This window comes from Microchirus variegatus, assembly GCF_963457635.1.
Source record: "Microchirus variegatus genome assembly, chromosome: 3".
In the NCBI taxonomy this organism is placed as follows: domain Eukaryota; kingdom Metazoa; phylum Chordata; class Actinopteri; order Pleuronectiformes; family Soleidae; genus Microchirus; species Microchirus variegatus.
The window spans coordinates 29,842,409-29,857,122 of record NC_139804.1 but is presented as its reverse complement, the minus strand read 5'-3'; the positions used below and the strand labels follow the sequence as shown (position 1 = coordinate 29,857,122).

Sequence of the window (14,714 nt, the reverse complement as noted above, 5' to 3'; positions counted from 1 at the left end):
AAAAAAGGAGAAGTGAGCAGAGGAGGAGCACTACATCTGTTACAGTCTGCAGTTTCACCACTGGATGTCACTAATTCTTTCACACTGGGGCTTTAACAGAGTTAGAGAGGAAAAAAAATGAGAGAATGGCGTGATGAAGATTCAGCTTTCCTCACCTCCAATTGTCTCCCCGAGGCAGTCATTTGGAACCTTGTACGCGCAGCGTTTGTGGCAGTTGAACTTGCAGTCTAAGAGGAAGAAAGCACAAATCAGATTCCATGTAATCCGACAAGATTTAGCTCATTGTTCTAAATCACACTGACTGCACGTCCCCTCTTTGCTCACCTTTGCACTGTAAGCCCTGCCTAAACAGCCCTCGAAGCAGCCTCTTGCAATACTGGCACACGGTCGGCCGCGTGTACGAGTGGACGGCGAACGTGTGCGGCACTTTCACTTTCGTCATCAGGATCTTGTCCAGGTGAACGGGTCGGCCCGTGTAGAAGCGCCGCGCTTCGCTCGGGGTCCGTGGCTAAGAGAGTGGAGAGGACGTGAAAATTAATCAGATTGTGTGAGTAAATGAAATAGGAACACTTTTCTGACTTTGACAGCCAAGTGTTTAACTATTTAAGTACATATTTATACATTTCCTGCCCTTTAATCTACATGACATGCTACAAGAACAGTGAGAAGAAATCATACTTATACTAATAATTTGCAAAAAGCCATTTTTATACATTCCTAACATAAAATATTGAGTCTCTTTAAAGTTGTTTTGTTTCTATTTAGGTCAAACAAGATTTCTGATTGTTTTAGCTTCTTAAATGTGAATATTGTCTTTATTGTTTCTTTGCTCCACATAACACATAAAGCATTAAAACTGAATCATTTTGGTTTGTGGACAAAACAAGACATTCGAGAACATCGTCATTTACAGGTTTGACAAACACTGATCAACGTTTTTTTTTTTTTTTTTATGGACCGAACGATTAATCGAGAAAATAATTGACAGATTAATCGATCACGAAAACAATCCTTAGTCGCAGTTCTACTTCCATGCAGTCTCGCATCTGTAATGAAAGCAGATTAATGGGCAAATCATTTGTAAATGTTGGTTGCCGTTTCCTAAAAACACAACATTTTGCAGTCCGAAAGTGTCTTGTTTTTTCACATTCTATAGATATTAATTGTATCTGGTTTCTTTGGTATAGAGTAGCAAAGGAAAATGGGAAAAAAAGCTTAAAAATCGCTTATTATTATTACCAAATTACATCAAAATGATCGATACAGTTATAGACAATTAATTTAGTAACTGAACAATTGTTGTATCTCTATTTAAACTGAATGCAATGTAGACAAAATAGTAGTTTCCTGGCTTAGTTTTGTGTTTCCCTCACATATTTTCTTTCAGTGACTTCAGTGTCAACTGACTTAAACATTTACAGTTTCATGTGTTCAGATAAATGTTAAGACGTTAGAGTGCACAAATCCACCAGTACCATTTGTGTGTGTGAGCGGATGAGAGGTGCATCCTCCGTGGAGTAGGTGGAGGTCGTCCCTACGCTGTACACCGACTCAGTGGTGGAGAGACGCGACTGGCTGCTGCTCAGCGACGTGGTGGAGAGGCGCCGCTTGCGAGCTCCGCTGCAGTTGTTGGGTATGCTGAATGCACAGCGTTTGTGGTAGTTCAGTCCACAGCCTGCAGGGGGCAGCATGATTCAAAGAACCAGCAGAGTAGAGATGGATCACATTTTTATTATTAAGTGTTCTCAGAGAAGTGTGTGCATCTTTTACTTATTCACACTTTCGCGCCCCGTTTCTCCCTCACCGTCACACTTGAGCCCTTGCCGGACGAGTCCGAACAACATCTCCCCACAGTGATCGCAGAAGGCCGGGGCCCGGTATGAGTGGACGTTGAGTGCATGGGGCCGAATCTGGAAATCTTCAGAAGTGGCCGCCGCTGAAAGAGATAACCGAGATAAGACTGTGGTCTTAGTGGGTTTAGTGGGACAATATCAGTGTGCAGAATCATTTGATTAGACGGATGAGAAGGAAACGGGATGGAAATATGGTGAACAGATAAGGCCTGTGGAAGAGATCGGAGAAGAAAGCAAGGAAGGTCGTTTACCATAGATTTTAATAAGGTTATCTATGCAAGAGATGGTTTCTTACCAGAGAGCACCACCTCCACCAGATCTCCCTCCTGAATATCGCAGGCAGCTTTAACCAGTTGCAGGATGTTGTTGGTGGACGTGTCGTGCTTGAACAGCAAAATCTTGTCATAAATCCCATAGAAGCCGCACTCAGGGAACTGGAAGAAAACACGACAGAAACGTAGGTTAGGAGGGTTGGTGCGGAAACTGTGTAACACTGCCGTCTTAACGTTTATTGTTTAATGTATTACTTGTATAAGTAGTTGATAAAAAGGGCACAACAACAAGCTGAAATGATGATTTGTGTGTCATCGGTCAGTCAAATGAGCAAATCGCTGAGCGTCACTTTATGACAGACAAAGCTGTAATTCAAATGCAAACAAAAGTGACACAAAACCATCATTAATGTTGTATCTATTTTTAATAGGATAGACTGATTTTCGGCCGGGTGTCAAAATGCCAAATATCTGCATCTTCCCGCACTATTTGTTAGAATTTCAAAACAAAGATGTCTATTGTCTAAGATTAAAAAAAAAAAACCTTTAACATGTTGCTAATCTGAAAAGCTGTTTAATAAACATATTCTTAAAGGCATTTAAACCCTTAAAAAGTTAAGACAATATTTTAACTTTTACTGCAAATGAATATCAGCTCCAAATATCAGTTATCAGCCTCTTTGACTACTAATAATCGGTATCGGCCCTGAAAAAAAAATATCGGTCTATCTCTAATTTTTTATGTATGATGTTTTTATTTAGTTTCATGTACACTTGAAGAACTAAATACAAGTCTCATGTGCAGAGGGACATAATATGATATAATTCACATTTTTATACATTTCCACATTTTAATACATGTATACACAGTCTTTACTTTTAACTGGTTGGAATTTTATAACTGGTCCCAAACTCTGTGTAACTCATTCCAGATAATGTTGTCTGACGTTGGACAGTGTGTGGGACATTCTGTTTGTAATTTTGAAATAGATGTGAGAAGTAAGTCAGGTCTTGTACAAACAGTCTTTTCATTAACGCTGACAAACACACACACACACAAACACACTGTATAATTCACGTTGCGACTGTTACTGCTACTCGGTGCAGCACAACACAGGAATGTAGCTGTGTTCTCAAGTAAATCACATTATTGTTTGTCCTCAACTCATTTTATGATGCCCTACTTTTTCAAAAGCGCCTTGAAATCTAGAAGTATAACACACACACGCACACGCACGCACGCACGGATATACAAGAGACACTGGCCTCATTTCACACATCAAGCAACTTGGTCAATGTGGAAAGCAACACAAAGGAGGGAAACATTATCCTGTCTTCCTGATGGCCATATACAATCCACCCACACACACCCACACACACACACACACATGCACGCACACAAACAAACAGGTGTTTGAATGAAGCTCTTCTTCCAGAAAGATATGAGATGAGAGTGTCAGTCAGAAGTCAGCAGAGCAAAGGGAAACCCTGCTCTCTTGAATAGTTAATACCGTCCGGTACACTTCAGTGGCCACGGGACACCTCAGATACACGGCTTTAAAATTAATTTCTTTCTCCGAGAACACACGAGACATACTAACAAGACCAGCGGGGGGTGGTTAGGAGGAAAGGAATACACACACACACACACACACACACACACCATCTCTTTTGTTGTTGTTGTTTTTCCTGGGACACATTATATGCCCACGCCACAGCGACATATCGGAAAGGGGGGAACCTTGATCTTCACCTTGGAACGAGACAACGACACGTATACGTCTCCTCCTCATCTACCAACAGACACACCCTCGTTTCCCCACACACAAACACACACACACACACACAAACACACACCCTCTCAGTTTCCCAACAGGCAAAACACATCACCACATCTGAAATCCAGGCCTTGCTTGAACTACTGCCAAGCTACACACAGTGAGTCCACCACGCCTCAGCAGTGGTCTGCTGCTGCTGCTGCTGCTGCTACTGACCACATAGTCAACAACAAAAAAACAAAAAGGCAGACAGTAACCTTTTATTTTCAAAATATGCAGGAAAAAAATGTATATATATATATATATAATGTGTGTATACATATAACAAAGTAGAATAAAAATGTGAGATACAAAATCAGGCAGGGATTTGAGCAAATCAATGCAGTGCCAGCGTGATGCCACTATTTGTTTTGCACGGCCATACACAAAGCTTATTCCCAAAGCATGACAAAAGCAAGATTACAAACCGTGGATAATAATGGGAGAGATTCCTAAACTCAAAATAAATTTTGAAGAAAAGTCAGTGTTTCAGTTACCAAGCAATGACTGGGAGAAAACAGCTGTTTTGTATAAACACAAAACTGGCATTTTATCGACTTATTAAACTGAAGCTTTGCATCACATTTGTTTTTGGTTTTTTTGCAAGGCAAGGTTTATTTGTATAGCACTATTCACACACAGGGCAACTCAAAGTGCTTGATGAAAGTGAACCCACTGATATTCTTTAGCCCTGACGATCTGGTTTTGTTCTTCGACAAATCCTATAGTAAACAGTGTGCAGATAAACAGAAGTCGGATACAGTACACAACAGACACGCAATTAACAGTGTTGAGCAGAGCTGGTACACTGTGTGGGTCACAAAAACAAATCAATAAGCTGAAAGAAAAAACGAAATAACGTTTATCACTGCAGAGTTAGAGCTACTACTATGGCCCGGATATAACATAGTTATGCATGTTTTCTAATTCCAAATTATATATATTGGTATATATCCATGCACCAACCCAGCCAGCTTTGGGTTAAAGCTGGCTGGGTTGGTGCAAAATTATAACAAGAGACTTGAGCTGTCTGATACAAGTATTAGGGCCACATTGAGAAAAAAAAAATCACAGACTTCGACTATATCCTCATAATTTTTCGAGAATAAAGTCGTACTGTGTTGCCGGCGTCGGAGTTTGTGAAACCTGTTATAAAGTACAATTCAACGAAATGCTCCACGGCTCTCATTTCTCTTCTTCTAAAACCACAAGTTAGAATATTACAACTTTAATCTCGTAAATAAACAACTTTATTCTTGAAGTCTGTGAAAAAACGTTTTCTCAGTGTGGCCCTAATACTCCGTCGTAGTCCGAACTGGCTCGCAGCTTTTGCTTTATTTTCCAAGTGAACCTAGTTCCCTGGTGTCCTAATGAACATGTCTGTGACATGCTTTGGTAAAAATACCATAAGGATGAAGCACCACAGCAGTTCAATCACCCTGACAAAACAGCCCTGTTCAGAACGCTCTGTTTAGTAGTATCTCTTTAGGTCCACCTTAAAAAAAAGTAAAACAAAACTTAAGGGACAGGAAATGACATCAGACACAGAGGCTACTGGGAGCTAACAGAAGTTAGCATTTGGAAAAGTGATCATTTGCAGGCTCTAGCATGCACATTGCCGTCATATTTAAAATGTATCCACTGGACAGATAAATCCTCTGAGGCTGGAAGTTTGTGTAGAACTCTGTGCTGCACTGTGGAGCCAAGAATAGAACGTTTGCATGTTTAACGGACAAAGCAGAGCTCCACGAGACACCAATTCCAGGAATTTAGCGCATTGTGACGTCCCAATGTGCGCGGAAGTCAACATCGTGTGTTTTATCTCCTGTACTTAGACTGAGGAGGACCACAAAAACATGAGTGAGTCATCTTTTTTCACACTTTGGCGACTGGTTGGGTCTCCAGAGTCCCAAATATAAGGATTTAAATCAATCAATCAAGTTTTATTTGTATAGCACTTTACAATAACCAGACGGTACCCAAAGTGCTTTACATAAAATCAATAAAATAATACATAAAAACAATACATAAAAACAGAAAGTGGTAGTAGTGCTGCAGGGTGTTAGAGGCCTTCTAAAAGTGTATAAAATAAAAAACAGGTAAAATAAGTACAACTTAGAGAAGGACTACCCTAGTCAGAGTTAAAAGCCAAAAGAGTTGTTTTTACCCCTTTAACAATTTATCCACAAGTCTTTCCAAAGATGTAACCCATCCATTACTCTGAATGAACGTTATTCAAAGGGAACCTGAATTATTTGAAGTAGGAGGTATAAAAAATTATCGATAAGTATAATAGTCAATAGTCATATGACGGTTTGTTTGGTTATGTGAGTCACTTTCACGTGAACCCCCAACACGCGTTTGACTTGGGGTAAATTAGACGGATAAAAAAATAATAAGAGGCTCCAAAACTTCACCAACACGAGACTTTAAAAAACCACAAGAAGTCTGACGAGAGTGAATCATGTAATGACATGTAATGCATCAGTAACCTGGGGAGAACCGCACATAAAAATCATCTGCAGCAATTTGTAATTACAAACACCCACAGAGCCCAGATCAGAGGAGACTCCCAAGCCCTGCACAAATCCACACAAAACCCTCAGCCTAAGTCGTCTGTAAAGCCCCATGGCAGCTCCCGGTGCCAGCCTCTCTGCTATTAGCTCCGCACACTGTTCCTGTTGCCACTCACTCCGTCATATATTGTCCTGCGTCCTCTGTCCAAAACACACACACACACACACACACACACACACAATGCGCTGACCACAACTGCAGCTGCCACGTCTGCACCACGCCACAAGACTTAACAACTTTTCCCAAAAGCTCAATATTCTCCAACTTCTCAAAAACCACATTCTCCCCACACAGAAAATGACCATTCTCTCCCCCCTTTGCTTAGAGAGAAAGTACAGAGTGGAAAGAGCACCGGAGTTTGTCAACACTGTGACAGTTTTCATTTTGTGTCCTGTAATTATGTAATCATATCTAAATGTTTGTGTGTACACTGTATAATTGGCAGAGGTTAAGTCTCCTGTTGCAAGAGACTCTCTGTGTGTGTGTGTGTGTGTGTGTGTGTGTGTGCAGTCTGCAGACAAAAAAGTGGTTGCTTTTATAACATGCACTGTAGTATAGAGTAGTGTGGTTTGCCTGGAGACAGGGTTGTGTCTCTAGCAGCTTTCTTTGGGTTACAAAGGATCAGGTTACCCGGCGACTATTCTTGCAGCTCTTTGGGCCAATGGAGCCATTATGAGCGAAATGAATTATGGACTAGGCTTTGCTTCAACCCAACTCCTCCCCTTGTTTCCCATCATTCTAATTTTCCTCTTTATTTCTGTGGTAACATTTTTTTATACTTTTCTTCTGGGCTCTCCATCTTTTTCTTGTTTCGAGTCGCTCTCAATAGAAGATAAAGGGAAACAATACTAAGATTATTTTGCTGTCTTAGTCGAGCTTAAAGGAGTCATATTATACACTATTTCTACAAGTTAACCTAGTTCCCTGGTGTCCTAATGAACATGTCTGTGACATGCTTTGGTCAAAATACCTTAAGAATGAAGCACCACAGCAGTTCAATCACCCTGACAAAACAGCCCTGTTCAGAACGCTCTGTTTAGTAGTATCTCCTTAAAAAATTAAAAATAAATAAAACGAAACTTAAGGGACAGGAAATTACATCAGCCATAGAGGCTACTGGGAGCTAACAGCAGTTAGCATTTGGAAAAGTGATAATTTGCAGGCTCTAGCAGGCACATTGCCGTCATATATAACATGTATCCAGTGGACAGATAAATCCTCTGAGGCTGGAAGTTTGTGTAGAACTGTGCTGCAATGTGGAGCCAAGAATAGAACTCATGGACTTTGGGTTTTCGGATGCCGTTGCCCTCGCCAGCACTCTCGCATGTCTTACGGACAAAGCGGAGCTCCGCGAGACAACAATTCCAGGAATTTAGTGCATTGTGATGATCCAGTGAGTGCGGAAGTCAACATCGCATTTTTTATCTCCTGTACTTAGACTGAGGAGGACCACAAAAACAGTGAGTGAGTCATCTTTTTTAACACACCGACTGATAGGAGCCCCAAATATAAGGATTTAAATAATGAAAAAGTTGATTTAGCATAATATGACCTTTAAGGATGAAGCCTCACAGCAGTTCAATCACCCTGCCAAAACAGCCCTGTTCAGAACGCTCGGTTTTGAGTGCCTGTCTCTTTAAATGCAAATGAGACACAGGAAATTACGTCAGCGTCACTGAGGCTCCAGCAGCTAACAGCAGTTAGCATTTGGAAAAGCCATCATTTGCCGACTCTAGCCGGCACATTGCCGTCATATATAAAATGTATCCACTGGACACGTAAATCCTCTGAGGCTGGAAGTTTGTGTAGAACTCTGTGCTGCACTGTGCAGCCAAGAATAGAACACTTCACGGACTTCCGCTCTAGCGAGACAACAATTCCAGGAAAGTCTCATTGTGACGTAGCAATGAGTGCAGAAGTTAACATTGCATGTTTTATCTCCTGTACTTAGAATGAGGAGGACCACAAAAACATGACTGAGTCATCTTTTTTCACACTTTGCCGACTCATAGGGCCTCCAGAGTCCCAAATATAAGTATTAAAAAGATTAAAACAGTTTATTTTGCATAATATGTCTCCTTTAACCATCCGCCGACACGGTCCAAAATGTGGACCACTCCCCTGCTCACAGGGTGACGCAATATTAAGGTCAGCCAGTGTGTCCTCACTATTGAAATGAGTAATAGTAAGACACATTAATAGATTCAAATACACAACAACTCACGCCCAACAATGACAACTGTTGTGTGTCTGTGTGCCGTCACTGCTGCCGGCGACGTCACTGTGGGCAAACAACTTATCCAGATCGGTGGATGAGTCATTATTAAAAACACACACTCACAAAAGAAGCGCAACGCTCAAAAACAAACAAAGAAAAACGACATGGTTCTCTGTGTACATATCCTTTTTTTTTTTCATTCATTATATCAGTGTGATGTCACGGAGCAAAGCTTTTGTGAGAGAAATTTCATGATTAGAATCACTGTATTCGAACATACGGGTCACATCTGATGCCACAGCACTGCACGGCTGCCATTGTCTCTTTTTCTCAGTCTGTGCACAGTAGTTTTGTTGGTTTGTTGATTCCCTATTAGATCACCACAGAACACTGGCCGTATGATGCGGATCATAAACACAGCGGCAAGAGACTGAGACGTTTTGTTTGAAGAGAGGACAAGTGTGCAGACAGACTGGAACCTTCTTGTAATTATATAATGATGATTGCTGCTTTTTTTATTTATAGACAAAGTCAATTTGAGACTGAACTGAAGATATTTTAACCAAAGGAATGAGCAGGAAAAAAAGAAAAGCAGTGAGGTCAAGAGGAGCAACAGGTCAGCATCACTTCAGCATAGCAACAACAAACAGCACTGATGTCCAGGGAAGTTTGTTTCATTTCAGTGGGGAGGGCTTTTTGTCAAACAGACGTACGGCACTGCTAAATATAGATCCCCTTCATATGAAGATGTTGCATGTGTGAAGAACACAAAGACTTTTATGTCCTGCTGAGAAAGACGCATGCATTTTGCTTTTCATCCTCCCCATCATTTCCCCTCCAGCGCAGCTCAACGTGCATGGGCCAAGCTGCACAAACACTCGAGTTCATTATCAGGTTCACACATCATCGATCGGTAAAAAGGCAGATATGTAAGCATCGCAAACGCTCAATACGCTCTTTAAAATAATAAACAAATACAATAAAAGTGCCAAGTAGAACCATATAAGGTTCTTCGGCTTGTCCTCATAGGAGAACCATTTGTGTTACCCTGAGTGTTACCAAGAACCCCTTTAAAAGCCTTTATTCAAGAAGGGTTTTAAAGGGTTCTCTGGATCAAAATGGTTCTTACTGGAACCATTAGTATTACCAAGAACCCCTAAAAAACAAATCAAAAATCAAACAGCCCTTGTAGAAGAACACTTTTGGAACCCTTATTTCTAAGAGTCTAGAGTTAAGAATTTTTTACGGGATGCAACCTTTACGTCAGCTATGTCGATGTGGGTTATTTCAAACCTAAGTGTGCTGACATGTTTTTCTCCACATCATGGGAAGATCCACGAGGAACATGAAGAACTTTTTCTGTCTGCCTTAGGAAAGAGGCCTCCACTGCAATGGCTATTATTGTTTGAGTTGTGCATCACCAGCATTCTCGAGCAATGTTGTTTTCCCCCCTACAATTTTATTCATTCGTTCATTGTCTACCACTTTATCCTCCACATGAGGGTCGCTGGGGGCCATCTCAGCTGATATAGGGCGAAAGGCGTGGTTACACCCCGCCGGACAGGTCGTCAGTGACATCACAGGACCAACATACACACATTCACACATAGGTTCAAGCAGAAAAAAATCACTACTTCTTGCTGTGTGGAATCAGTGTTTGTCCCTTGGCCAATATCAGTCCAAGTCAAAAACAGTTTTACATTAAATGGCCAGATATTATTTTTGTCTTTTGTATCTTCATTAGGGTTGGATCGATTATCGGCACCGATATTCTGCATGTTGATGCAAATCGGCATCAGTCTAAATCTAAAGCGTTTTTTTTTTTAATTCCAGCCGATAAGAGATCTATTTATCCATTTATTTATGTATTTATTTATATATAAGAAATGCTGCTGACCCTGGGAACTCCCTGCACTTTTTGTTTGAAATTAAAACAAAGATAAGTGAAAGAGAAAATAACATTTCAGTGATTTTTTTTTGTTTTTGGAAAACTTTATTTACTGTAGATAACAATACTGAAATATGTGTTTGTTTATAAGTTTTCATTTAACTTTATAAGACATGCTGCTGAGCCTGAGAGCTTCCTGCACTTTTTGTTAGAATTAAAAAAAAAAAGATGTCTATTGTCTAAGATAAGAAAAACCAACCAAACATGTTGCGAATCTGAAAAGCTGTTTAATAAACATATGCCTAAAGGCATTTAAACAGAGTTTTGGTGTTTGTATTATTCAAAATTTTGACGCCAATATTTTCACATTTACTGCAAATTAATATCGGCTCCAAATATTAGTTACCTTGACTACTAATAATCGGTATCGGCCCTGATATCGGTCTTTTTCTAATGTTAATTTGCAGCTTTTGGTACGCCCCAAAAATCTAGTGGAGCACTGCTGCTAAATGAATGTAGGGTGAAAATCTGTACAGGATGTATCACATTACATTCACGTTACCATCTACAGAAGTAACATTAGTAGCATTAGTTATTCTAGTAGAGTTATGATAGAATTAGGTATTATTATATTAGTCTCCAACATAAAGGAAACAGCAACTATGGCTGTGTGGTTTAGAGGTGTAACGTATGATATTTCTCATTTATAAGCCTTGGAGAATTAAAACGATATCCCACTTTGCAGTTGTTGCTATACTTTTTAAACAGTGTAGTACAGGCAGAGAAGGAGGGCTGACAAGTAACAGAATGGATTTGTATTTACAAAAAGTGTCACACGCAGAAACACCGTAGCTCCACTGCGTTGAATCGAGCCAAATTCCAGGTGATCAACAAGTGAGAATCTCCCGAGGGGTAAAATACGTAAAAGACGTGTCTTGTGCAGGCCGAGCTCTGTAAACAGACCGACATCTACGGCCTTACATGGTCCTCCACGCTCATGTGTGTCTGCAACAGAGGCTAGTTATCACAACAGGAACCTGATCGAGCCGTTTTACAGTCGAGAGGAAACACGCTGCATCCCTTCAAACAACAGACATTGTTTAAACATCCACGTCTCACTGTGCAACAAATCGCACACACACACACACACACACTGTCCTGCTAACGCGGCACTGCGCGCTTATTTTACATTTTCATGAAAATTCATTCTCCTTTTCCTTGTCTGTAGAAGTATTTACGCTTTCTGTATTTGCATATGCCATCCTTCTCCTTATAAAACACAGCTGCCCCCGGTCCAGTGTAAACATGTCAGGCACGGGACTCAGAGAGAAGTGCTCCACCTCTCTGAAAGTGATGAGTTGTTTAATGAGGCGTTGCTGTGGAAACAGGTGCGTAGAGACGTCAACGGCGTGCCCTCATTAGCTCCCGACAACAACTTGGCGCAACGAAGGAATTTTTTTTTTTCCTTTTGTACCGACGGCGTTAGCAGTGGAACAAACGTGTTACCGGCTCGGCAGTCTATTTTTATCCCCCTGTGATGTCACGCGCTGACGGAGAGACGGCACACACACGACAAAAATGACAGCGATCCCTGCCCTCGCTGTGCCCTCATTCATCTGCGGAGTACGTGCTGCACACACATCATACATATGAACATGAGGCGTTGACTTAAAGCACAGTCACAGGGGAGAGTGACAGATCTATGACAAGGGAGGAAAAATGTAGAACGTCAGCAAAAACGCTGGGCTGGGCAGACGCAGAAGAAATGACGACGAATCAGCGAAGAACATGTGTACACATGTACACTACCGTTCAAAAGATAGGGGTCACTTAGTAATGTTCTTATTTTTTAAGGAAAAGTGCTTTTTTTTCAATGAATATAACATTAAATGAATCAGAAATACACTCTATACATTGTTAATGTGGTAAAGGACTATTCTTGCTGCAAACGTCTGGTTTTTAAAGGAATATGTACATAGGTTTATAGAGGCCCATTTCCAGTGTTCTAATGGTACATTGTGTTTGCTAATCGCTATTGGATGATTAGAAAACCCTTGAAAACCCTTGTGCAATGATGTTAGCACAGCTGAAAACACTTTTGCTGGTTCTTTGACGAAAGCAAACTTAGTATTTTGAATCTTTATCGTTATTTCTAATCTTGTCAATGTCTTGAATATATTTTCTATTCATTTTGTTAAAATAAAATGTGAGTTTTAAGGGAAAACACACCCAAAAAAATGGTATTAGTAACCCCAAACTTTTGAACGGTAGTGTGCAATATATTCATTTAACGAACTTAACTTTGTTTGCAGGGCCTTTCTGCACACAGCCGCTTTGAGCTGCAACACAAACACCGCCGATCAGTCAGAGGTGGATGGGTTCTTCCTGTGAGAACACACTCGCAGAAATAACCACACAGCAGAGAAAGTAGTTGCATGACTGCAGCGAGAGGAGAGGCTCAAAGCAAAGCATGCTGAGGGATTGTGTAAAAGGAAATAGTTTCTCAATGGAATGGAAATATAAAGATAATCCATTCATCTTGATCTTGGTGAGGAACAAATGCAAAAGTTTCTTTCTTCCTGGATTTGACGCGGTTCCTGTTGGAACAGTACTACACTGAGGCTGGAGGAGATTTTTAACAGTGTCACTGAGCAATTTTATTTGATAGATGAGGCTGTGGGCAGGTGTTGTTTAAGGGAGAGAAAAAAAAAAAGACAGCTTCAGCTATTTTCTTTGTACTTTGTCCAAAGGGAAACATTTTATGCCTTCTCTTGCAAAAACTAGAAAAACTGTTTTTCTGTATTAATGCAGGGCAAGCTGGCAGAGACACTGTGTGGAACGACTAAAACCCTGGTATTTTGCTAATAGCAATTGATAGTGCATTTTGTGAGCTCTACGGAACTACAACAAAAATAAAGTCAACTCTTAGAGCAGAGCTGCAAGGCTTTGAGTTTTTTCTGACTCGTATTTTGTATCTGTGTGTGTGTGTGTGTGTGTGTGTGTGTGTGTGTGTGTGTGTGTGTGTCTGCATGTGTGTGTGTCATCATGGAGAGCAAACACATAATCAGGTTTACAGTCCTGACCTGCTAGTTTGTACATACCAGAGATAACTGGGTAAGCCTGAGCGACTGAGAGAGAGAATGCAAATCCTGGTCTCACACACGCACGCACGCACGCACGCACGCACGCACGCACGCACGCACGCACGCACGCACACACACAGTGTGGTAATCTGTAGGTGGAAAAAACTTGGTCTCAAGGAGAAGCGCTGGGACAAAGCATTTCATTATGCTCCAAAGCATCAAGGTGGACAAGGAGGTAACATGAGAGCCGTGACCAGGCATGAGAGAGGGGTTCTGGGGATAAAGGAGACACACAGTGCTGTTCTGAGCAGGCCTTTGTTGGTAGCAGCTCCTGTCTCCATCAACCCCTCCTCCCTCCCTCCTCCCTCCTCCTCCTCCCTCCCTGACTTTCCTTGGCTTGGTTCTGGGCAGGTAAACCGATAGGAACCTTGGATTCAGTCCATTTCTGTGCACACAACGAAGTGATTCATGACAAGAGGGAGAGACAGAGAGCAGGGCCTTCGTATGAGAGGAGTGGCAACGTGTAACTATAAGTATAAAGAAAATGGACATTAGTCAATCCAAGTCTTTTTATGTTGAAATAAGGGTAACACTTTAGATTAGAGAACATGTATTCACCATTAACTTGGTGCTTACTAACAGTAGCATACTAGCCCTTTATTAGTAATCATTAAGCATGTATTCATTCTACATAACCTTATTCTACCTCTATTATGACATGAAATAAGATTTTTCCTACATAAGGTGTTAATACATGCTAAATATTAACTAATAAAGGGCTAGTATGCTACTTATATGCATGTTAGTAAGCACCTAGTTAATGGTGAATATTTGTTCCCTAAAAAGTGTTACCGAAATTAGTATTAGTTAAAAAAAAAAAATAAAAATAAAAAAAACAGCTGTAGACAAATATTTATATTAAGGTGACTCATGCAGTCGATATTGAGCTGAAAAAGTCCCCCAGGCCAATTTAGAGCTCAGGATGTTGTAAATGTGTGGATGTTGA

The 14,714-nt window shown here is 40.8% G+C and overlaps 1 protein-coding gene across 1 annotated transcript in view; it reads right to left on the bottom strand.

The window, feature by feature from the left end:
* The window catches only part of prkd2 (protein kinase D2), a 38,994-nt gene that overhangs the window by 11,426 nt on the left and 12,854 nt on the right, over nt 1–14,714 (bottom strand). The window contains exons 2-6 of the mRNA XM_083886737.1: nt 2,149–2,287; nt 1,805–1,936; nt 1,476–1,675; nt 325–508; nt 156–227 (exon numbers count right to left, since the gene is read on the bottom strand). Coding sequence (XP_083742863.1) covers nt 156–227; nt 325–508; nt 1,476–1,675; nt 1,805–1,936; nt 2,149–2,287 — 727 coding nt within the window. The remainder of the gene's footprint in view (nt 1–155; nt 228–324; nt 509–1,475; nt 1,676–1,804; nt 1,937–2,148; nt 2,288–14,714) is intronic.